The sequence below is a fragment of the Rhinoderma darwinii genome, chromosome 1 (genome assembly GCF_050947455.1).
Source record: "Rhinoderma darwinii isolate aRhiDar2 chromosome 1, aRhiDar2.hap1, whole genome shotgun sequence".
Classification (NCBI taxonomy): Eukaryota; Metazoa; Chordata; class Amphibia; order Anura; family Rhinodermatidae; genus Rhinoderma; species Rhinoderma darwinii.
The window spans coordinates 208,946,317-208,968,941 of record NC_134687.1 but is presented as its reverse complement, the minus strand read 5'-3'; the positions used below and the strand labels follow the sequence as shown (position 1 = coordinate 208,968,941).

General features: G+C 45.3%; 1 protein-coding gene across 6 annotated transcripts in view; it reads right to left on the bottom strand.

Annotated features, from left to right (window-relative positions):
- Positions 1-17,628: 17,628 nt before the first annotated feature.
- The window catches only part of SEC31A (SEC31 homolog A, COPII component), a 79,858-nt gene continuing 74,861 nt past the window's right edge, over positions 17,629-22,625 (bottom strand). For 4 of the 6 annotated variants that reach the window (XM_075861212.1, XM_075861220.1, XM_075861229.1 and 1 more), the window contains 4 exons: positions 22,398-22,622; positions 21,919-22,038; positions 20,346-20,417; positions 17,629-18,159 (listed from right to left, as the gene is read on the bottom strand). In XM_075861212.1, coding sequence (XP_075717327.1) covers positions 17,980-18,159; positions 20,346-20,417; positions 21,919-22,038; positions 22,398-22,622 — 597 coding nt within the window. In that variant the 3' untranslated portion in view covers positions 17,629-17,979. The remainder of the gene's footprint in view (positions 18,160-20,345; positions 20,418-21,918; positions 22,039-22,397; positions 22,623-22,625) is intronic. The other 2 variants (XM_075861246.1, XM_075861255.1) reach the window with 1 other exon arrangement.

The following is a 22,625-nucleotide window of genomic DNA, read 5'->3' as shown; positions in this document are numbered from 1 at the left end:
GAGGCGTGTCCGCTGCGGGAATCCTGCAGGGAAAAAAAAGTTTAGACTTGCCCCGGCCGTAGTTTAGGTGACGCATCTCTCTCTTCTGAACATAGCCCCGCCTCCTGGGATGACGCTGTAGACCATGTGACCGCTGCAGCGGTCACATGGGATGAAACGTCATGACAGGAGGCCGAGCTGCGCTAAGAATAGAGGATCGCGTCACCAGGACTACGGCCGGGGTAAGTATAAACTTTTTTATCAATTTAAAAAAGTGCCTTTTTTTTTCTCTTTTGTGATTTTTGCGGCAGAACCGCAGCATTTCCGCAACAGACGAGCGGCGATTCTGCAGCATAAATTGACATGCTGCGGCTTAAAAAGCCAAAAGCCACACTGCAGGTCAATTTTTTTTGCAGCGTGTGGATGAGATTTGTTCATATCTCATCCACTCGGCTGCGACTGTAATACGCTGCGGATTTTCCACAATAAAATGTGTTGCATAAAATCCGCAGTGTTCATGCCTAGTGTGTTCCTACCCTAAGGCCGGATTTACACAAGCGTGTGCTTTTTGCGCGCGCAAAAAACGTGGCGTTTTGCGCATGCAAAAGATCCATAACAGCTCCGTGTGTCAGCAGCGTATGATGCGCGGCTGCGTGATTTTCGCGCAGCCGCCATCATTATGACACGATGTTTGTAGCACGTGGTGCTTTTCTGTTTTCATTCATAGTTTATACTGCTGCGGAACTGCTGGGAGTGATTTTCACGCACCCATTGACTTCAATGGGTGCGTGATGCGCGAACAATGCACAAATATTGGACATGTCGTGAGTTTTACGCAGCGGACACACGCTGCGTGAAAATCACTGACAGTCTGAACGGCCCCATAGACTAACATAGGTCCGTGCGAGGCGCGTGAAAATCACGCGCGTTGCACGGACGTATTACACGTTTGTCTGAATAAGCCCTAACAATAAGGCCCAGTTCACAGAGTTTTTGGGCCTTGATATTGACTCGAACACTGCGTCAGAATCAGCACCAAAAAACTTCCAAAACCGCCTCCCATTGATTTAATCTGAAATCAATGGGAGCCAGTCGCAGAAAAAAGGAAAAGCAGCACGTCCTTTCTTGCCGCGGTTCCACCTCTGACCTCCCATCGAAATCAATGGGAGGCAGAAAATGCATTTTTCGCTGCGTTTTTTGTCTGCTGTCCTCAATCGCCGCGGGCAAAAAACGCAGCAAAAAACGCGGCAAGATAGTGTGGGCAGGTCAAAATCTGCCTCAAAATTCTTTAAGGAATTTTGAGGCAGATTTTTTCGGCCTGCAAAATACTCTGTGTGAACAGGGCCATACATAAACAGCACTTTGAGACATTTTACTCACTGTGTCAGAAGAGCTGCTCCCACTCCAGTCCTCGTCATGCGATGTCTTCGGTCCAGATGTCGTCCTTCACCTCCAGGCTCCAGAAAATGGCGGGTATCGAAGAACTCCTGCCGCCGCGCAAGAACTGGACTCCTCTCCCTCTCCTTACGCAGCTACGCTCTGGAGGAGAAGAAGGAGGAGGCGGAGTCGAACGAGGAGGCGCTGGACGAGGAGGCCGAGGAGGAGGACGAGGAGGAGGACGAGGAGGCGGAGGCGGGCCAGCAGGTAATTAGACTGTGCGCCGCTGTCCCTGTGTGGCTGTTCTTCCCAGTTGATTGGTCGCTGTACTTTTGGTGCGTGCGCACCGCATCCCTCTCGGCGGCGGGCACGAGCGGGTTGCTTTCCGGCGTGAGCGGTCGTTCGCGCGTGAGCGGTAACGAGCGCGGTGTTAGATGAGAGGGGGGACCGTAGCTCACGGCGGTGTTTGACGAGAGGGGGGCCCGCAGCTCACGACATTGCTTTGGTGAAAAGAACAGGCCCCATTGCAGGGGCCTGTTTTTTTTCTACCAAAGGCAAGTCGCAGCAGTTGCCAGGCCCCCCTTTCAATTAAGTTTGGCCGGGACCCCTACAGTAGTACCCCTAATACCCCCCTGATGACGGCCCTGCCTGTGATGGCGCTGGATGCAACTTAAACACTTACTGCAAGTTTCCCCACAGATTACAGCAGTTGTTATTCTTGAGGAGTTGTAGGAAAAAACAAAAACCTCTCTCTTCAGTTAGTACCTGTTTGTGATCCTGATAAAGAAGAAATGGAGACAGCACTACCAAATTTTCAAAGTGAAGATCCTTTTATTCCACGGTGCAACGTTTCAGCTCAATACGAGCCTTTCTCAAGCATAATAATGTGACATACAAAACGCATATATATGCAGTACAGGGTCATCAAACCAATTACATACATATAATAAACTTGTGCAAGAATGCTACAACAGGTATACAAAATTTTCATATCAATAGGATCCCCTGTGAATGTGCTAGTACATAAATAGAAAAATAAATAAAAACATTACATATACATAGTATAAATCGTGCATTCACTGTAATAAGGCCAATCAATCAGATGGGCTACATGTGTATAATGACATGTGATAGTGTAAGAAAACAGGTGTATAAAATAAAGTTAAAAACATCTTACCCTCATTGGATCGGCTGATAGCGTTGTACACTTCCTTACTACATGGAAACTAAGCATTGCGTAATCCTAGCACCTGTGTGTATGAGTCATCGCATGATACGTCATTATACGCATGCGCATTGTCTACCAGAGGCGCTAGTCGCCATATTGAAAAAGGGCTATACACCCATAGATGTTTCTCATGAATGACGTCGGATCCTGTCTGTCTCAACTATAAGTCATTAGACATATCGTAGATTCACATCTGCGCAATGCCCATAAAGGATCGTCGGACCCATATTGAAAAAGGGCAACATCACTCCATATGTTGCCCATACATCCCATCCACTATAAAATCAAATTAATCAAATATAAAACGATGTGAACTATGTATACTATCTCTGTAGACTGAGATTAAATGTCTCAGACCAATAATCCCTATACTTCATCTATTTAGAAGCGCATATGCGTATATATAGAGCACATAATATACAGAGATTTACACATCGTCTTAGAGATACTGTGGACGGAAGACATGACTAATGTATATGAGAAAACTTTTCAAAAAATAAGATGCATATATTCAGGTATAAGGATAGTGCAGATACACAGCCTCAACCGATCCTTGAGGAAAATCTTGAGAATAATATCTAAGATAAAAAGAAAAAGGAGAAAAATATATAAGGTAGTTTATAGGACATTGATAATATATATCAGACCTAAATATTGTAAATAGCATACAGAATATAATTATAATATAAATATAGTCAAATTATTTCCTATTCTCCTAATGCACAGAGGAGGGGGAGGAACAAGGGGAAGATGATAAATGCACGGGCAGATGTTCAGATCAGAATGTACCACTGGATTATCTAGAGAAACTCGGAAAGATTTTGAAGTCTATATTAAGACCTCTAGGGGATAAGGTGTCTAATTTAAAAATCCATTCCAACTCCAATCTTTTCAGTTTGGAGATCCTATCTCCACCTCGTCTATGGCGCGGTACATGATCGACAATATATAACTTAAAGTCATTCTCACCATGGTTATTTTCCACAAAATGTTTGGGTAATGGTAGGTCAATTTTCTTGGTACGAATGGTGGACTTATGATTGTTTATACGCTTCCTACAGTCAAGAGAGGTTTCACCTACATACAATAATTTGCAAGGACATTGAATAATATATATTACATGGTCCGATTTACATGTGAGGTGATATTTAATTTTGTAGGTAGAGCCTTGTTTGTGATCCTGAGTGTTTTCATTTTGATTTAAGACTAACCAGCCCCGAAAAATGGACAGAGAGATCTCCTACTAAAGCAATTCCCTGCAAACTCGTGTTGGCAGGAGAATCAACTTGTCTAGGGAAGACTGAGATTTGTCCCAGCTGGAGAGGGTGTGTGTGCAATGCAAAAACGGATGGAGCAGAAAGCCTTCTGGCGAAGAAAAGCCACCTTGGCCCGAATGGCTCTGACCTAATCCACAGGGAGAACTCTGACCATCCTGGTATCAAATATCATCCCGAGGAACCCCACGTGCTGGGATAAAGGATGATTTTCTCGGGGTTGATGATCCAACCAAACCCCTGTAAGGCGTCCAAGTTGATCCTGAGGCTGGAAAGATTGTCCTCTCTGGAAGGGGCCTTCACCAAGAGGTTGTCAAAATAAGGGGTGACTGCGCCAGGTAGGCACTGGTGATGGAAATGTGGAGGTAGGCGTTGTGAATGTCGATGGTGAAAAGATACTCTTCCTGCACTAGCTAAGTGATTTCTGACCACAGGGACTCCATCCAAACTTTTGAACTGCTTTGTCTCCACTCGATTTCTTTAAATCCAAAATAGGTCTAATTGATCTGTCCGTTTTGGGTACGGTGTAAAGGTTAGAGTAGAAACCTTGGAAAAGTTTAGACTGTGGAACAGGTACAACTTCTTTCAGGAGAAGAGCGTAAATGTAAAGGATCTGCCAGGCACTATGTCTGGGTATACTCCCAGGATTAATCAGTCGACACCTGAGGCCAGACCTCTGAGACTGACACCTGCTCCCACCAATCAGGGTGGCAGGCTCAGGAGTGGGAGAGCCTATCGCGGCCTGGTCAGTCAGAGTTAACTCCGCCCCCTGTCCATTTATACCTGCCGTTTTCTCTTCCTCCTTGCTTGTTATTCTCTTGGATTCCTGGCCCCACTGCTGCCTTGCTCCAGCCTGCTTCTGCCGTGCTTCTGCCTTGCTTCAGTTCCGTTTATCCTGTGTTGCTCTGCCCCTGGCTTGCTTCTGCTCCGTGCTCCCGTTTGTATACTCCACTACTTCCTGATCCTGACTGGCTCTTCCCGCTCCGTTTCCTCGCGGCGTTCCGTGGGCTACTGTATTCCCTTGCGTGTTCCCTGTTTGTACCCCCTTGCACTTAGACAGCGTAGGGACCGCCGCCCAGTTGTACCCCGTCGCCTAGGGCGGGTCGTTGCAAGTAGGCAGGGACAGGGCGGTGGGTAGATTAGGGCTCACTTGTTCCCTTCACCTCCTTCCGCCATTACATAATAACAAGCCCTTACCTAGTCTACCATTTCTTCTACGCTGACGCTATAATGGACCCCCTTGAGACCCTAACCCAGCAGATGCAGGGCCTCTCCCTACAGGTCCAGGCCCTGGCTCAGAGGGTCAATCAGTCTGACGCTGCCTTTGTAGTACCCCTCACCTCACCTTTAGAACCCAACCTCCAGTTACCTGACCGGTTCTCAGGTGACCGTAAGACTTTTCTCTCCTTCCGGGAGAGTTGCAGACTTTATTTCCGCCTAAGACCTCACTCCTCAGGTTCCGAGAACCAGCGGGTGGGTATCATTATATCCCGACTCCAGGAAGGGCCCCAAGAGTGGGCCTTCTCCTTGGCTCCTGACGCCCCTGAACTTTCCTCCGTTGATCGGTTTTTCTCTGCCCTCGGTCTCATTTACGACGAGACTGACAGGACTGCCTTAGCCGAGAGTCAGCTGGTGACCTTACGTCAGGGTAGGAGACCTGTTGAGGAATACTGTGCTGATTTTAGAAAGTGGTGCGTAGCTTCCCGGTGGAACGACCCGGCCCTAAAGTGCCAGTTTAGGTTAGGATTATCTGACGCCCTGAAGGATCTGCTGGTTAGCTACCCCTCTTCTGACTCCCTAGACCAGATTATGGCCCTAGCAGTACGACTTGACCGACGTCTCAGGGAACGTCAGCTTGAACGTTTCAATGTTTTCCCCTCTGACTGCCCTGCGATTCCCCCCGAGGTCCCGTCTCCTCGCTCTTCCACGGAGGACTCGGAGGTACCTATGCAACTCGGGGCCTCCATGTCCCCTCGACAACGTAGAGAGTTTCGCAGGAAGAATGGTCTCTGCTTCTATTGTGGGGACGACAAGCATCTACTAAACACCTGTCCCAGGCGCAAGAATAAGCAGCCGGAAAACTTCCGCGCCTAAGTGATCATCGGGGAGGTCACTTGGGCGCACAGGTATTTCCCGTTAATACTAAACGCAATAAGATTTTGCTTCCCTTTCAGGTCTCGTTTGCTGGCCGGTCTGCCACTGGCAGTGCCTTCGTGGATTCGGGCTCATCTGCTAATATCATGTCTGTGGAATTTGCTATGTCTCTAGAGATGCCTTTTATTGATTTACCTTATCCTATCCCCGTAGTGGGTATCGACTCCACTCCTCTTGCTAATGGTTATTTTACTCAGCATACTCCTGTTTTTGAACTCCGTGTTGGCTCCATGCATTTGGAGCAGTGCTCTGTACTGGTGATGCAGGGATTATCGTCCGATCTGGTATTAGGTCTCCCCTGGTTGCAGCTGCATAATCCCACGTTTGATTGGAATACTGGGGATCTCACCAAATGGGGTAGTGAATGCCTGATGTCATGTCTTTCGGTTAACTCTATTTCTCCCCGGGAGGAGGTAAACACGCTTCCTGAGTTTGTTCAGGACTTCGCTGATGTGTTTTCTAAGGAGGCCTCCGAGGTGTTGCCCCCTCATAGAGATTACGATTGCGCCATCGATTTGGTGCCTGATGCCAAGCTTCCTAAGGGGAGGATATTTAATCTTTCATGTCCCGAACGTAAAGCTATGAGGGAGTATATCCAAGAATGCCTGGCCAAGGGTTTCATTCGCCCCTCGACTTCTCCTGTAGGTGCTGGCTTCTTCTTCGTGGGGAAGAAGGATGGTGGTCTTAGGCCGTGCATTGATTATCGGAACTTGAATAAGGTCACAGTAAGGAACCAGTATCCCCTGCCTTTGATTCCGGATCTTTTTAATCAATGGTTCTCTAAGTTCGATCTACGGGGGGCGTATAACCTTATCCGCATCAAAGAGGGGGATGAGCGGAAAACTGCGTTCAACACGCCCGAAGGTCATTTCGAATACCTAGTCATGCCCTTTGGGTTGTGTAATGCCCCTGCCGTCTTCCAGAATTTTATTAATGAAATCCTGAGAGATTACCTGGGTAATTTTCTTGTAGTGTACCTTGATGACATACTGGTATTTTCCAAGGACTGGTCCTCGCACGTGGAGCATGTCAGGAAGGTCCTCCAGGTCCTTCGGGAAAATAATCTGTTTGCGAAGACCGAAAAATGTGTGTTTGGGGTACAGGAAATACCATTTTTAGGTCAAATCCTCACTCCTCATGAATTCCGCATGGACCCTGCCAAGGTTCAGGCTGTGGCGGAATGGGTCCAACCTGCCTCCCTGAAGGCGCTACAGTGTTTTTTGGGATTCGCTAACTATTACAGGAGATTTATTGCCAACTTCTCGGTCGTCGCTAAGCCTCTTACGGACCTCACTCGCAAGGGTGCTGATGTCCTCCATTGGCCCCCTGAGGCCGTCCAGGCTTTTGAGACCCTCAAGAAGTGCTTTATCTCGGCCCCCGTGCTGGTTCAGCCCAACCAAAGGGAGCCATTTATTGTGGAGGTTGACGCGTCCGAGGTGGGAGTGGGTGCCGTCTTGTCCCAGGGTACCAGCTCCCTCACCCATCTCCGCCCCTGTGCTTACTTCTCTAGGAAGTTTTCGTCCACGGAGTGTAACTATGATATTGGCAACCGCGAACTTTTAGCCATTAAATGGGCTTTTGAAGAGTGGCGTCACTTCTTGGAGGGGGCCAGACACCAGGTAACGGTCCTTACTGACCACAAGAATCTGGTTTTCCTAGAATCTGCCCGGAGGCTTAATCCTAGACAAGCTCGTTGGGCACTATTCTTTACCAGATTTAATTTCTTGGTTACCTATAGGGCTGGGTCCAAAAATATTAAGGCTGATGCACTGTCACGTAGTTTCATGGCTAATCCTCCTTCTGAGAAGGATCCTGCTTGTATTTTACCCCCTGGTATAATTGTTTCTGCCACTGATTCTGACTTAGCCTCTGACATCGCGGCTGATCAAGGTTCAGCTCCCGGGAACCTCCCTGGGGACAAACTGTTTGTCCCCCTGCAATACCGGCTAAGGGTGCTCAGGGAAAACCATGACTCCGCTCTATCTGGTCATCCTGGCATCTTGGGTACCAAACTCCTCATTACCAGAAACTATTGGTGGCCTGGGTTGCCTAAAGACGTTAGGGCTTACGTCGCCACTTGTGAGGTCTGTGCTAGGTCCAAGACCCCTAGGTCCCGACCTGCGGGCTTACTACGTTCCTTGCCCATTCCCCAGAGACCTTAGACCCATATCTCCATGGATTTTATCACCGATTTGCCTCCATCTCAGGGCAAGTCGGTGGTGTGGGTGGTAGTAGACCGCTTCAGCAAGATGTGCCATTTTGTGCCCCTTAAGAAACTACCTAACGCCAAGACGTTAGCTTCTTTGTTTGTGAAACACATTTTGCGTCTCCATGGGGCCCCAGTCAATATCGTTTCGGACAGAGGGGTACAATTTGTTTCCTTATTTTGGAGAGCTTTTTGTAAAAAATTGGAGATTGATCTGTCCTTCTCCTCCGCCTTCCATCCCGAAACTAATGGCCAAACGGAAAGGACTAACCAATCCCTGGAACAATATTTAAGGTGTTTCATTTCTGACTGTCAATTTGATTGGGTCTCATTCCTTCCCCTCGCCGAATTTTCCCTGAATAACCGGGTCAGTAACTCGTCAGGGGTCTCCCCGTTTTTCTGTAATTTCGGGTTTAATCCTAGGTTCTCCTCCGTTTCCCCTGGTGGTTCCAATAATCCCGAGGTAGAGGACGTTCATCGGGAACTGTGCACAGTCTAGGCCCAGGTTCAGAAGAACCTAGAGGCGTCCCAGAGCGTACAAAAGATTCAGGCTGATTGTAGACGTTCTGCTAACCCCCGGTTTGTCGTCGGGGATCTTGTGTGGTTGTCGTCGAGGAACTTGCGCCTTAAGGTCCCGTCCAGGAAGTTTGCTCCCCGATTTATTGGACCTTATAAGGTCATTGAAGTCCTCAACCCTGTATCCTTCCGTCTGGAGCTGCCCCCATCCTTTCGTATACACGACGTCTTCCATGCCTCCCTCCTGAAACGCTGCTCCCCGTCCTGGTCCCCCTCGAGGAAACCTCCTGTTCCCGTTCTCACCCCTGAGGGGGTGGAATTCGAGGTGGCCAAGATTGTGGACAGTAGGATGATCCAGGGCTCCCTCCAGTACCTGGTCCATTGGAGAGGATACGGGCCGGAGGAGAGGACTTGGGTTCCTGCTCGAGATGTTCACGCTGGGGTATTGATCAGGAGGTTCCACCTTCTCTTCCCCACTAAACCGGGTCCTCTTAGTAAGGGTCCGGTGGCCCCTCATAAAGGGGGGAGTACTGTAAAGGATCTGCCAGGCACTATGTCTGGGTATACTCCCAGGATTAATCAGTCGACACCTGAGGCCAGACCTCTGAGACTGACACCTGCTCCCACCAATCAGGGTGGCAGGCTCAGGAGTGGGAGAGCCTATCGCGGCCTGGTCAGTCAGAGTTAACTCCGCCCCCTGTCCATTTATACCTGCCGTTTTCTCTTCCTCCTTGCTTGTTATTCTCTTGGATTCCTGGCCCCACTGCTGCCTTGCTCCAGCCTGCTTCTGCCGTGCTTCTGCCTTGCTTCAGTTCCGTTTATCCTGCGTTGCTCTGCCCCTGGCTTGCTTCTGCTCCGTGCTCCCGTTTGTATACTCCACTACTTCCTGATCCTGACTGGCTCTTCCCGCTCCGTTTCCTCGCGGCGTTCCGTGGGCTACTGTATTCCCTTGCGTGTTCCCTGTTTGTACCCCCTTGCACTTAGACAGCGTAGGGACCGCCGCCCAGTTGTACCCTGTCGCCTAGGGCGGGTCGTTGCAAGTAGGCAGGGACAGGGCGGTGGGTAGATTAGGGCTCACTTGTTCCCTTCACCTCCTTCCGCCATTACAGTAAAGAGCTTGAAAAAAGTGGAAGCGTGATCTGAGGTGGGGTCAATTGGGAGAACTGACCTGGGGGAGGGTCTAAAAATTTGATTTTGTATTATTTTAATGCTACCTTTCAAACCCTGGCATCGTCCATGTCGGCAAGCCATATTGTCTGAAAAGAAAAAGGTTCCCCCACCAGAGGGAAAGGCTGGAGTTGGAAGACACCTTCAGGCAGATGTTTTGGAGGTGGAAGGTTTCTAGAGCCTAGGGCGACCATGCCCGGAGGATGGATGTCCAGGGTAAAAGTTGCAAAATGAATGGAATCTCAGAGAACGTTGAAAAGGCTGTTGCGAAACTAAAGGATGACTGAGGGAGGAGGGAACTTTTTCTGTCAGTGGCTTCACAGATGATCTCATCCAGGCACGTCCCAAAAAGTCTACCTCAAGGAAAGGGAAGGCCATTTAGGGCCTTTAATGAAGCAGGATCTGCTGCCCAAGATTTAAAAGCCAAACCAAGTGGTGCATAGCGGTGGAGATAGAAGTTACTTTGGTAGAGAAAAAGCCTGACTCAAGATCTAGGAGACATGAAAAGGATGAGAGGCTAAATCAGTTAAGTCTTCCTGAGATGCGCCCTCATAGATACCCTGATAAAGCTGATTGGCCCAAATGGAGCAAGCTTTGCTAACCCAGGATGACGCAAAGGCCGGTGGAAGGGTAAACGCGGCTGCCACAAAAAAAGACGGATCTGGAAAGGGAATTCAATGTCTCACTCTCCATGAGGGGATTGCATCAGACAGCAGGTGAATAGTGCTCTTGGAAAGCCCCAACAGAGGCGGATGCACTGATGGGGAGATTGACCATTTGTTTATCAAATCCTCTGGAAATGGGAACAGCACATCCGTCCACTTGGAGACTGTTAAGTGCCTGTCCGGGTGATTTTATTCCTTATAGAGGATGTCCTCGAACTCACTGTGGTTTGGAAAAACAAGAGGCTCGCTTTAGAAGGAGACCTCACCCTCGTCACAAAGGGACAGCCTTATTGGTGTGTGTGACCTGTGTGAGTGCACAGGGCGCTGTACCCTCCCAGCATGTAGGTTGCGCAACTGTGCAGGCCTTTTGAGCACTATGTCCTCTGCTCCTCGTTACACACACGGAGGAAGCAGAGGCAGCAGCTCTGTCCACAGTCCGCCCCTTTAAGAAGCCGGTCAGAAAGGGAGGAGGTAAGTGCCTATCTGTGTGTGTATATAAGTCTCTGTGTGTGAATATGTGTCTGTGTATAGAAGTCTGCTTGTATGTGTATGTTCCAGTATATGTGTGCCTGTATGTCTATATGTCTCAGTGTAAGTGTGTATGATATGTGTCTGCACATACACACATTATATAAAATATACATATATATATATATATATATGTACACACACTACCGTTCAAAAGTTTGGGGTCACCCAGACAATTTTGTGTTTTCCATGAAAACTCACACTTATATTTATCAAATGAGTTGCAAAATTACTAGAAAATATAGTCAAGACATTGACAAGGTTAGAAATAATGATTTTTATTTGAAATAATAATTTTCTCCTTCAAACTTTGCTTTCGTCAAAGAATGCTCCATTTGCAGCAATTACAGCATTGCAGACCTTTGGCATTCTAGCTGTTACTTTGCTGAGGTAATCGGGAGAAATTTCACCCCATGCTTCCAGAAGCCCCTCCCACAAGTTGGATTGGCTTGATGGGCACTTCTTGCGTACCATACGGTCAAGCTGCTCCCACAACAGCTCTATGGGGTTGAGATTTGGTGACTGCGCTGGCCACTCCATTACAGATAGAATACCAGCTGCCTGCTTCTTCCCTAAATAGTTCTTGCATAATTTGGAGGTGTGCTTTGGGTCATTGTCCTGTTGCAGGATGAAATTGGCTCCAATCAAGCGCTGTCCACAGGGTATGGCATGGCGTTGCAAAATGGAGTGATAGCCTCCCTTATTCAAAATCCCTTTTACCTTGTACAAATCTCCCACTTTACCATCACCAAAGCAACCCCAGACCATCACATTACCTCCACCATGCTTGACAGATGGCGTCAGGCACTCTTCCAGCATCTTTTCAGTTGTTCTGCGTCTCACAAATGTTCTTCTGTGTGATCCAAACACCTCAAACTTCGATTCGTCTGTCCATAACACTTTTTTCCAATCTTCCTCTGTCCAATGTCTGTGTGCTTTTGCCCATATTAATCTTTTCCTTTTATTAGCCAGTCTCAGATATGGCTTTTTCTTTGCCACTCTGCCCTGAAGGCCAGCATCTCGGAGTCGCCTCTTCACTATAGACGGACACTGGAGTTTTGCGGGTACTATTTAATGAAGCTGCCAGTTGAGGACCTGTGAGGCGTCTATTTCTCAAACTAGAGACTCTAATGTACTTGTCTTGTTGCTCAGTTGTGCAGCGGGACCTCCCACTTCTCTTTCTACTCTGGTTAGAGCCTGTTTGTGCTGTCCTCTGAAGGGAGTAGTACACACCGTTGTAGGAAATCTTCAGTTTCTTGGCAATTTCTCGCATGGAATAGCCTTCATTTCTAAGAACAAGAATAGACAGTCTAGTTTCACATGAAAGCTCTCTTTTTCTAGCCATTTTGAGAGTTTAATCTAACCCACAAATGTAATGCTCCAGATTCTCAACTAGCTCAAAGGAAGGTCAGTTTTATAGCTCCTCTAAACAGCAAAACTGTTTACAGCGGTGCTAACATAATTGCACAAGGGTTTTCAAGTGTTTTCTAATCATCTATTAGCCTTCTAACACAGTTAGCAAACACAATGTACCATTAGAACACTGGAGTGATGGTTGCTGGAAATGGGCCTCTATATGTAGATATTGCATTAAAAACCAGACGTTTGCAGCTAGAATAGTCATTTAGCACATTAACAATGTATAGAGTGTACTTCTGATTAATTTAATGCTATCTTCATTGAAAAAAAACTGTGCTTTCCTTTCAAAAATAAGGAAATTTCTAAGTGACCCTGAACTTTTGAACGGTAGTGTGTGTGTGTGTGTGTGTGTGTGTGTGTGTGTGTGTGTGTATGTATATATATATATATATATATATATATATATATATATATATATATATACACATACACACACACACTAGTCCTTCTCAATGAATTAGATTATCAAAAATTGTATTTATTTCAATACTTCAATTCACAAAGTGAGACTCATATATTCTATAGATTCATTACACGCAGAATGATCTATTTCCAGCATTTTTTTTTTTTAATGTTGATGATTATGGCTAAAAGTTAATGAACACCCAAAATTGTCTCTCAGAAAATTAGAATATTATATAAGCCCAATTTCAAAAATGATTTTTAATACCGAAATGTTGGCCTACTGAAAAGTCTGTACAGTATATGCCCTCAATATTGGTCGGGACTCCTTTTGCATGAATTACTACATCAATGCGGCGTGTCATGGAGGCGATCAGCCTGTGGCACTGCTGAGGTGTTATCAATGCGGCGTGGCATGGAGGTGATCAGTCTGTGGCACTGCTGAGGTGTTATCAATGTGGCGTGGCATGGTGGCGATCAGCCTATGGCACTGCTGAGGTGTTATGGAAGCTCAGGTTACTTTGATAGCGGCCTTCAGCTCGTCTGCATTGTTGGGTCGGGTGTCTCATCTACCTCTTGACAATACCCCATAGATTCTCTATGGGGTTTAGGTCAGGCGAGTTTGCTGGCCAATCAAGCACAGTAATACTGTGGTTATTACGCCAGGTATTGATACTTTTGGCAGTGTGGGCAGGTGCCAAGTCCTGCTGGAAAATGAAATCAGCATCTCCATAAAGCTTGTCAGCAGAGGGAAGCATGAAGTGCTCGAAAATTTCCTGGTAGACATCTGCCTTGACTCTGGACTTGATATAACACAGTGGACCAACACTGCTGCTCAGTGTCCAAAGTCCTGTTTTCAGATAAAAGTAAATTTTGCATTTCATTTGGAAATCTCGGCCCCAGAGTCTGGAAGAAGAGTGGAGAGGCATCAATCCAAGTTGCTTGCGGTCCAGTGTGAAGTTACCAAAGTCAGTGATGGTTTGGGGAGCCATGTCATCTGCTGGTGTTGGTCCACTGTGTTATATCAAGTCCAGTCAACGCAGCCGTCTAGCAGGAAATTTTCGAGCACTTCATGCTTCCCTCTGCTGACAAGCTTTATGGAGATGCTGATTTCATTTTCCAGCAGGACTTGGCACCTGCCCACACTGCCAAAAGTTTAATAACCACAGTATCACTGCGCTTGATTGGCCAGCAAACTCGCCTGACCTAAACCACATAGAGAATCTATGGAGTATTGTCAAGAGGAAGATGAGACGCCAGACCCAACAATGCAGACGAGCTGGAGGCCGCTATCAAAGCAACCGGGGCTTTCATAACCCCTCAGCAGTGCCACAGGCTGATCGCCTCCATGCCATGCCGCATTGATAACACCTCAGCAGTGCCACAGGCTGATCACCTCCATGCCACGCCGCATTGATAACACCTCAGCAGTGCCACAGGCTGATCGCCTCCATGCCACGCCGCATTGATGCAGTAATTCATGCAAAAGGCACCCCGACCAAGTATTGAGGGCATATACTGTACATACTTTTCAGTAGGCCAACATTTCGGTGTTAAAAATAATTTTTGAAATTGGGCTAATATATAATATTCTAATTTTCGGAGACACTAAATTTTGTGTTTTCCTTAACAGTTACCATAATCATCAACATTAAAAGAAAAATGCTGGAAATAGATCACTCTGTGTGTAATGAATCTATATAATAGGAGGAGTTTCACTTTTTGAATTGAATTACTGAAATAAATTAACTTTTTGATGATATTCTAATTCATTGAGAAGCACTAGTATATATACATATACACACCTATGAGCACCACACACACGTGTGTGTGTGTGTGTGTGTGTGTGTGTGTGTGTGTGTGTGTGTGTGTGTGTGTGTGTGTGTGTGTGTGTGTGTGTGTGTGTTATCTGTATTGTTACACAGGACTGCAGGTATCATCTACTACATTATCTGTACTCAGGAAGTTATCACTCTGTTATCGGTGGTGTTACATAGGACTGCAGGTAACACTACTACATTATCTGTACTCACTGAGTTATCACGGTGTTATCTGTGGTGTTGTATAGGACTGCAGATAACATCTACATTATCTGTACTGTGTATATATGTGCCTTTTATGTATTTGTGTCTATTTATTTATCTATGTATATATTCCAGAATATGTGTGTGTGTGTATGTATATTTCCCTGTATGTCTAAATATATGACTTTATGTATGTACAGTATATATATATGTTCCAGTATGTGCGTGTCTATATACGTGGTTCATTTTTCATTTGCGGAGGGCAGCAATAGATTCCCGCACAGGGAGCCATCCAATCTAAGGCCGGCCCTGGAGTCATCTTTAATGCGCAAGGTGTCCCTAAGGCCTAATTCACACGAATGTGTCAGTTTTGCGCGCGTTCTTCCTGCGTTGCAGTTCCGTGTGACATCAGTGTATGGTGTGTCTGCATTTTTTACGCGCGTATGTCATCAATATGTCACGCGTATCACGTCAGCAAAATAAACCGAAGGTGTTTTTCTACTTTTCATAATTTCTTTAGCATCTGTTGCGTGAATCACGCACAGCACGCGGATGTGCGTCCGTGATTTTCATACACCCATTGACTTAAATGGGTGAGTGATGCGTGAAAAACGCACAAGTATAGGACATGCAGTAACTTTCACGCAGCGGACACACGCTTCGTGTAAAACACAATGTCTGAATGGCCCCATTGACTTGCATGGGTCCGTGCGACGTGCGTGATATTGACGCGCGTATCACGGACGTGAAATACGTTTGTGTAAATAAGGCCTTACTGCATAGATCAGGTAATGCACAGCTGCCACTAATTTTGTGTTTTGTTCTGACTGAATCTAAAGCCTTATTCAGACAATTGTATTTCAAGTCTGTGCGCTGTCCGTTGAAATAACGGACAGCACACGGACCAATGCACATCAATAGGGCTATTCACACATGCGTGATTTTTCATGCAGCGTGTCCGTCATGTGAAACTCACTTCATATAATATTTTAGTCAGTTTTTGTGGACCATGCTACCAATTGAAGTCTATCGGTGCACACGAACAACATCTGCGTGCTGTCCGTGTTTCATGCACCAGTTGAAAAAAAAACAAAAAAAAAAAACAGGAACACTGATGCCACATGGAACTGAAATGCATGAAATATGCTCCATTTTTTTGGAGATGCAAAACGGACACACTCGTCTGAAGAAGGTCTGAGTCAGAGGATTCCACAGAGAAGACAGACTGATCCAGCAGGGAAGCAGCTTCTCCAGTACTAGTACTGAGAAGAACGCAATGAGGAGTAGGACGTGTTCCTAGCGCGTCTAGGCCTTTCATGTGTGAACTACAACCAGAAGGGGAGTGCGTTTCCTAAAGAAGGGATTCTAATGGACGTCGGTCTGGGCTGCTATTTGGGATGGCAGGCACTCCAGGGACTTAATGGTCTTAAAATGTCTATCAGTGTGATTGGTGCAACTTTCAAAATACTTTTTATTAAAAGTTTTTACTTTTTGAGATACAGCTGCTTTGTATTCTGTATACAGAGCAGCTGTATCTAATGCTGAAAGCTGTATCCATCAGGTCAGCAGGACTACCGCGTTCAGTGTCAGCGGGAGACACGCAGGATCGAGCTGCTAGCGATCACATCTAAGTTCATCAGTTACATGTGATAGATTACGGCTGGATCCTGCGTGACCTGCTGTCTCTGCACACGTCAGTCCCGCTGACTTATTGGATTCAGGTCTTAGCGCACAATACAGCTGCTCTGTATACAGGATACAAAAGCAGCTGTATCTCAAAAAGTGAAAATTATTTTTAATAAAAAGTACTTTGAAAGTTGCACTAATCACACTGATACACATTTTTAGTAAAAGAAAAACAAAAAAAATATTTCAAAGGTGTACCCAGAGATAACAGCTAAAAGCTGGGGGTCCCAGTAGGGGAACTCTTTCTTATCCACTTATTGTCAAGGGACCCGTCTAATAAGTAGAAATTGTACAAAGCAGAGAACCCCTTTAATTAAATATGCAACTATTTAACCTGTGTTTTGGAAAGGTCAGGGGTTTAACCTTCACAGCTGAATTAGGGCATCCAGAAGACAATGTGAAGACAAAACCCAGGGAAATTCACAAAAGCTGGACATTAAGATCACAGCATGCCTTCAAATCTGCATATTTTTTTCTGCAGGATGTGAATGGGGCTTCATGAAATCACATTTACTTGCATTATACTGCACAAATGGAGCACATGTATATACACAGCTGTACGCAGGAAGCAGCGGCACACAGATTCCCCTGTGGCTCTGTACTTCGGAGATGCATGAACTCCTTGTGCTGGCGTATGGTGCTCCATATCACAGATGTTTTACCCTAGAAGGAAAGCTTATGGAATTTAACAGTAGAAAGGCTGCATATAACATAGAAGAAATATTTAGGTACAATAAAAGTCGCCATGCACCTCTATGGGTGCCCTATTCTAGATCTGTACAACATAAAACCGTAATATGGCCTTGTGCGTGAGGTATAAAGCTGCTTTTATATGGAGCATTTATGTTTTGTTGATGCATTATCCTGTCATAACCATTAGATATGCAAGTCAAGTCAATGGAAATTCTATTCCCTAAAAGACTGCTGAGGTTTGTCCAATTTAAAATGGGATACGAAAAAACAACACACGTGCTAACCATGTTTTTTAATTTGGATCACATTTTATTTTAGATGATAAAATTTGGCAACCAAATCTTTCTATAATGTGAACCATTAAATTTAAAAAAAAAATCCTTGGTCAAATATTCGATAGTAAGATTCTGGAAACTCGGACTGACTGACATGAGCTGTGAATAATCCATGGAATACAATAATGTGTAAGGGACGATGTAAAAAAAACAAACGACTCCTTAGATTAAAAAAGAAAGATGAAATTAACTTCAGGAGTCACAGGTGGTTTTGTGTTCTGGAAATGTTAAAAACATGCTAGTCCTTGGTCCGTCATCTAATACAAGGTGCAGAAGCCTCGGTTTCTTCTTCAAGAAATGGTGAAGGAAGTCTCTGAGAAAAGAGTTCACACTCCAAGTTTATTGGCCTGGGTAAGCACGACTTTCAGTACAGGCATGAAGGCAGACGTTTCACTGAAGTTACTGGTGCTCACTATGTGAGTATGGATGTTGAGTCCTTCCATATAGTTTCGAGACTCAATACTTCTGGCAATGTTGTGCAAACCTGAAATTATTGCAGGAGATAGCTAGAAAAGACCAGAGATGGTTAGAACAGAATTGGACATGAACCCCGGCTATAGAAAACATGAGAATCACATGTGGTCTTATATTAGTCAATTGTGTAATAGTAATTGGCTAATATAGGCTCATTATTATATGGCACATGTATTAGGTTAAAAGCCATGGTGAGAATTTCACATTTCCAGCTGTTTGCCAGATAATTAATGTCATTTAGCTGCTCCTTCAGAATAGAACGGTCTCTCTAGTGCCACCTGTAGGCGACTACCCTGTAAGTCAATGTCCGACCTTTATAAAAGGTCAAACATTGCCTTACAGGGTAGTCAAAAAAACGCTTTCTACCAAAGGGGGGAGAGCAATTTTTCATACTTTTCCCCAAGGAGCATTGCTCTCAAGACTCCCCACCAGCTGGATCTGCAAGTAGAATCAGTACTTTTCGAGAGCTGGCTTATTAGGGCATGTTCACATGTGGTGGGTTTGCAGCAGAATTTGAGAAGATTTGACATTGATCATTGATCGCTAAGTGCAATGCAAGGGCACACGGTTTTTATTCACAAATAACAGAAAAAGATCAGCAGGGGTTTTGGAGTTCGCTGCGGATTATCAAAAGGTGGTGGATTTTGCCACAGATTTCACCTTTGTCATTATCTTAATTGAAATCCACGTCAAAAGTATGGCGTGGATTTTCAATGCGGAGTTACTGTAAATTCCTCTTATGTAAACATAGACTTATGGGAGCTTTTGGAAATTCTCAATAATAAGGACAAGACAAGTAACATACATGAAAGTCATTTTGGAGAGGAGTTGCTCTGTTCAGCATGTGAGCAGTTTCCAAACACCACATACATTCTCTAATCCATATGTCCGGTTCATTGATCATGAAAGTGCACAAACTTCAATGGAGAATTTCTGATGATATTTCCTATTCTGATTTTTATCAGGCACAGTGTCACCATAGCTGGTGTAATGTTCGCCCCTCCCAGCCACCGCCACCTCGCTTTAATCACCTGCTCCCGGCTTCGCTCCTGTTTTCTGAGGTCCATGTCTGGCGGCCTTCCCATGCTGCTGCCGTTCTGCCGTAGACCATCCTTGCCTGCTGCCTGTCCTCTTGCTAAGTGACCCGTGACGAACCTCTGCCACCTGCCATGACCTCTTGCTACGTGACCTGATCTGAACCTTGCCGCCTGCCTTGACATTTTGCTATACCAGACCACGCTTACTGGCATTACACATGTTATGTTGCCCGTCACCAAGGGAGACTTCTCTGGAAAAGTGACCTGGGGTCCCCCAGCAGCGAAGTCCAGATCCCTGTATAGGCTGAATACCGGGGTTTCTCTTAGACTCTGCTCCCTGGTTTAGCCCCACGTCAAATCCCTTGTTGACAACGTAGGTTCACACCACCCTCTGCTGGCCCCGTGACAGAATCTTCCACGGGCCTTGTGACAGCTGGCTTAAATTGTGCCAGTTATATGTAATTTGGATCCACATAAGGTCCTTATGAGAACACGGTGGCCAACAGAAATCTGAACATGAAATGTAATCGGAGCCTGGCAGGAGTGCAGCCTCAGTCTTTCACCTTCTCAGCATAGAAGAAAGATACTGCAACAAATTCTGTTTTAAAATACTTAATCTTGCTTAAATAGTTTATTTTAAAGAGGTTTGCCCACGAACCATAGTGATAAAATTCTAATATCCATGCATTTCTAAGGCGGTAAAGGCTTGGTGATAAAGTTTTATCATGAAAGTGCACAATGAACCCGATATATGGATTAGAGAATGTATGTGGCGATTGGAAACGGCTCACTTGCTGAACAGAGAAATTCATTACGAAAACGGCAGCATTACTGCTCCGATTAGTATAGAGCCATGTATGGCTGCCAAACGGGTGCATGGGGCCTCACGCCACCTCCATGGTACGGCGACACACAGAGTTCCAGTGGCTCTGTAGAACGAGGCTGAACGGGACTCTGTGTGTGGTCCCCTGCATAAGGTTTTTCTGTGTACATGTAGGACTTAAAAAATATTGTCAATATATGTTAAAGTAGTATCTAGTAGTCTAATTGTGTGGATATCCTATGGATATGCCATAAATGTCTGAGCTGGGAATACCCTTTTAAGACTTTCCATTAGATGACTTATACAGAATAAATGATACAGCGGTACAGAGCCATATTGTAAAACACAGAAAACTCACTGTCTGCTCTCTTAGCTTGTCATACAGGGACTCTAGCCTCTTATTTGCATCATCCAATTTCCTTTTGGTTTGCTGAATGAAAGAAAAGATAAAATATTTACATTAGAATTAGACAAATATGTCAATCTCAATTGCATTCTATTAGCTTTGAAAATCGTTACTCTCCCACCCATCCCCAAAAATTCTGTTTTCTTTATTTCCCTCTAATGGGAACCCGTCTGACGTAAGGAAAATTAGGAAATACGATATAAAAATATAGGTCACAACTTAATCTGTTTGGTTAGAAGAAATAATGGAATTTCAATGATGCTAGAAAATAGAAAAGCCCTGCATTACTACAGCGGTTATTCGTCTGTAATATTAACCCCTTCCCCCGCTTGCATTCTGGGCCCTAATGACCAAGCAATTTTTATAGTTTTTCCATCGTCACTATTCGAAGAGCTATAACTTTTTTTATTTTTGTGTCGACATAGCTGCATAAGGTCTCGTTTTTTGCGAGACAAGTTGTATTTTTTAGTAGCACCATTTTGGAGTAGATACGACTTTTTGATCACTTTTTATCAAATTTTTTTCAAGTCAGGATTCACAGAAAACAGCAATTTTTCCATTGTTTTTTATTTTATTTTTTACGGCGTTCACCGTGCGGGTTAAATAATGTAAAAGCTTTATAGTCGGGGTCGTTACGGACGCGGCGATACCAAATATATGTAACTTTTTTGCTTTTTTTTTTAATAGTAAAGCATTTTGTAAGGGGGAAAAGTGTGTTTTTAATGTGTTTTTTTTATTGCAGTGTATTACTGCCTGTCCGTTTAATACGGACAGGCATCTGCTAGGCAAGCATTCACATAGCAGGCATTCACTACAGACAGACCTAGGGGCCTTTATTAGGCACCCGGGTGCCATCGGAGACACAGACACTCGGCGATCTTATCGCCGGGTGCCGGTGGGATGAGAGGGAGCTCCCTCTCTCCAAAACCACTCAGATGCGGTGTACGCTATTGGGCACCGCATCTGAGGGGTTAAACAGGTGAGATCGATACTGATATCGATCTCACCCGTTCGAGCAGGGATGCCCCCAGCTACCTCTGGCAGCTGAGAGCAGGGAGATTTAACGTCTCCCTGCTCTGTTCATTTATTCTGATGCAGCGCCGTGAAAAGGCGGTCATTAAGGGGTTAATCGGCCGGATCGGAGCCTAGCTTCGGTCCTGGCCGTTACAGTGGGGTGTCAGACAGCTAATACCCGGCGGTGATGGCGCTGGCTCAGCTTCTGAGCCAGCTCCATCACATACACATTCTCAAGGAGCTGTGATTGGTCAGTCTGCTGTGACTGACCAATCACAGTGATCGACGGCCGGGGACCGCTGTGATTGGCCCCCTGCCATCTTATTATGACAGTTGATCGCCACAAACAGTTGATGGCACATTTCTGTCACCATGTCCTTTGACAGGGAGACAGTTTTTAGCCAGGACGCATCGGTACGTCCCGGTGTCTTAAATGGATTATGCAAGGTGTAAAGGAAATTCACCTGCAACTGTAGTCAGTAAATCATGAATCTAAGTCCATAAAACTCACAGGGTCGATGGCTGATAATAAGCATCTTTGGATTAGGGCCTCAAAAGTGGTCTTCAGGATTAGGTGCTCCTCTGGGATTGGATTCTTTGTGATCTTCTCAGCAGGCAAACTGTGTATAGCCTTAAAAACGCAGAGAAACATTTTAAATGAAAGGACAAAAAAAAAAATACAATATTCTCATTAAACAACGTATTTATATACACATGCTAATTCAATTTTCTGGTAATTCTTCTAGGAATATATTACTTTGTCGGAGGACCCATCCATAGGACTCACAGCATTCACTGTACAATACTTGCATCTATGTTAGGGGCAACACAGGGAATGTTCCAGCTAAAACTTAAAAACTAGGACAATGGAAGAAATATCAAAGTTAAATGATTTACTAGCGATATAGGAAAGAAGAGCTTTGACAGTGAATATAGTTCTGTGGCTCTATTTCTCCAAAGGCTGTAAGAGAAGTGAAATGTTGAAATAACCTGCATGGTGTTGCCAATTGGTGCGCCTGGAGCACCTTCTGTACTAGGCTTTGAGGAATCAAGGTGTACCCCTGGTGCTGGAATTGGCATGTGAGATGGTTGATATGGTACTGATGTGGCGGGCGCTACAGGCAATGGCACTTGTTGCTGTTGGGACCGTGGGTCTGATACAGGGTTCATTACAGGAGCTGTGATTGGTGGTAAAGGCATGCGGTTATCTATAACCTA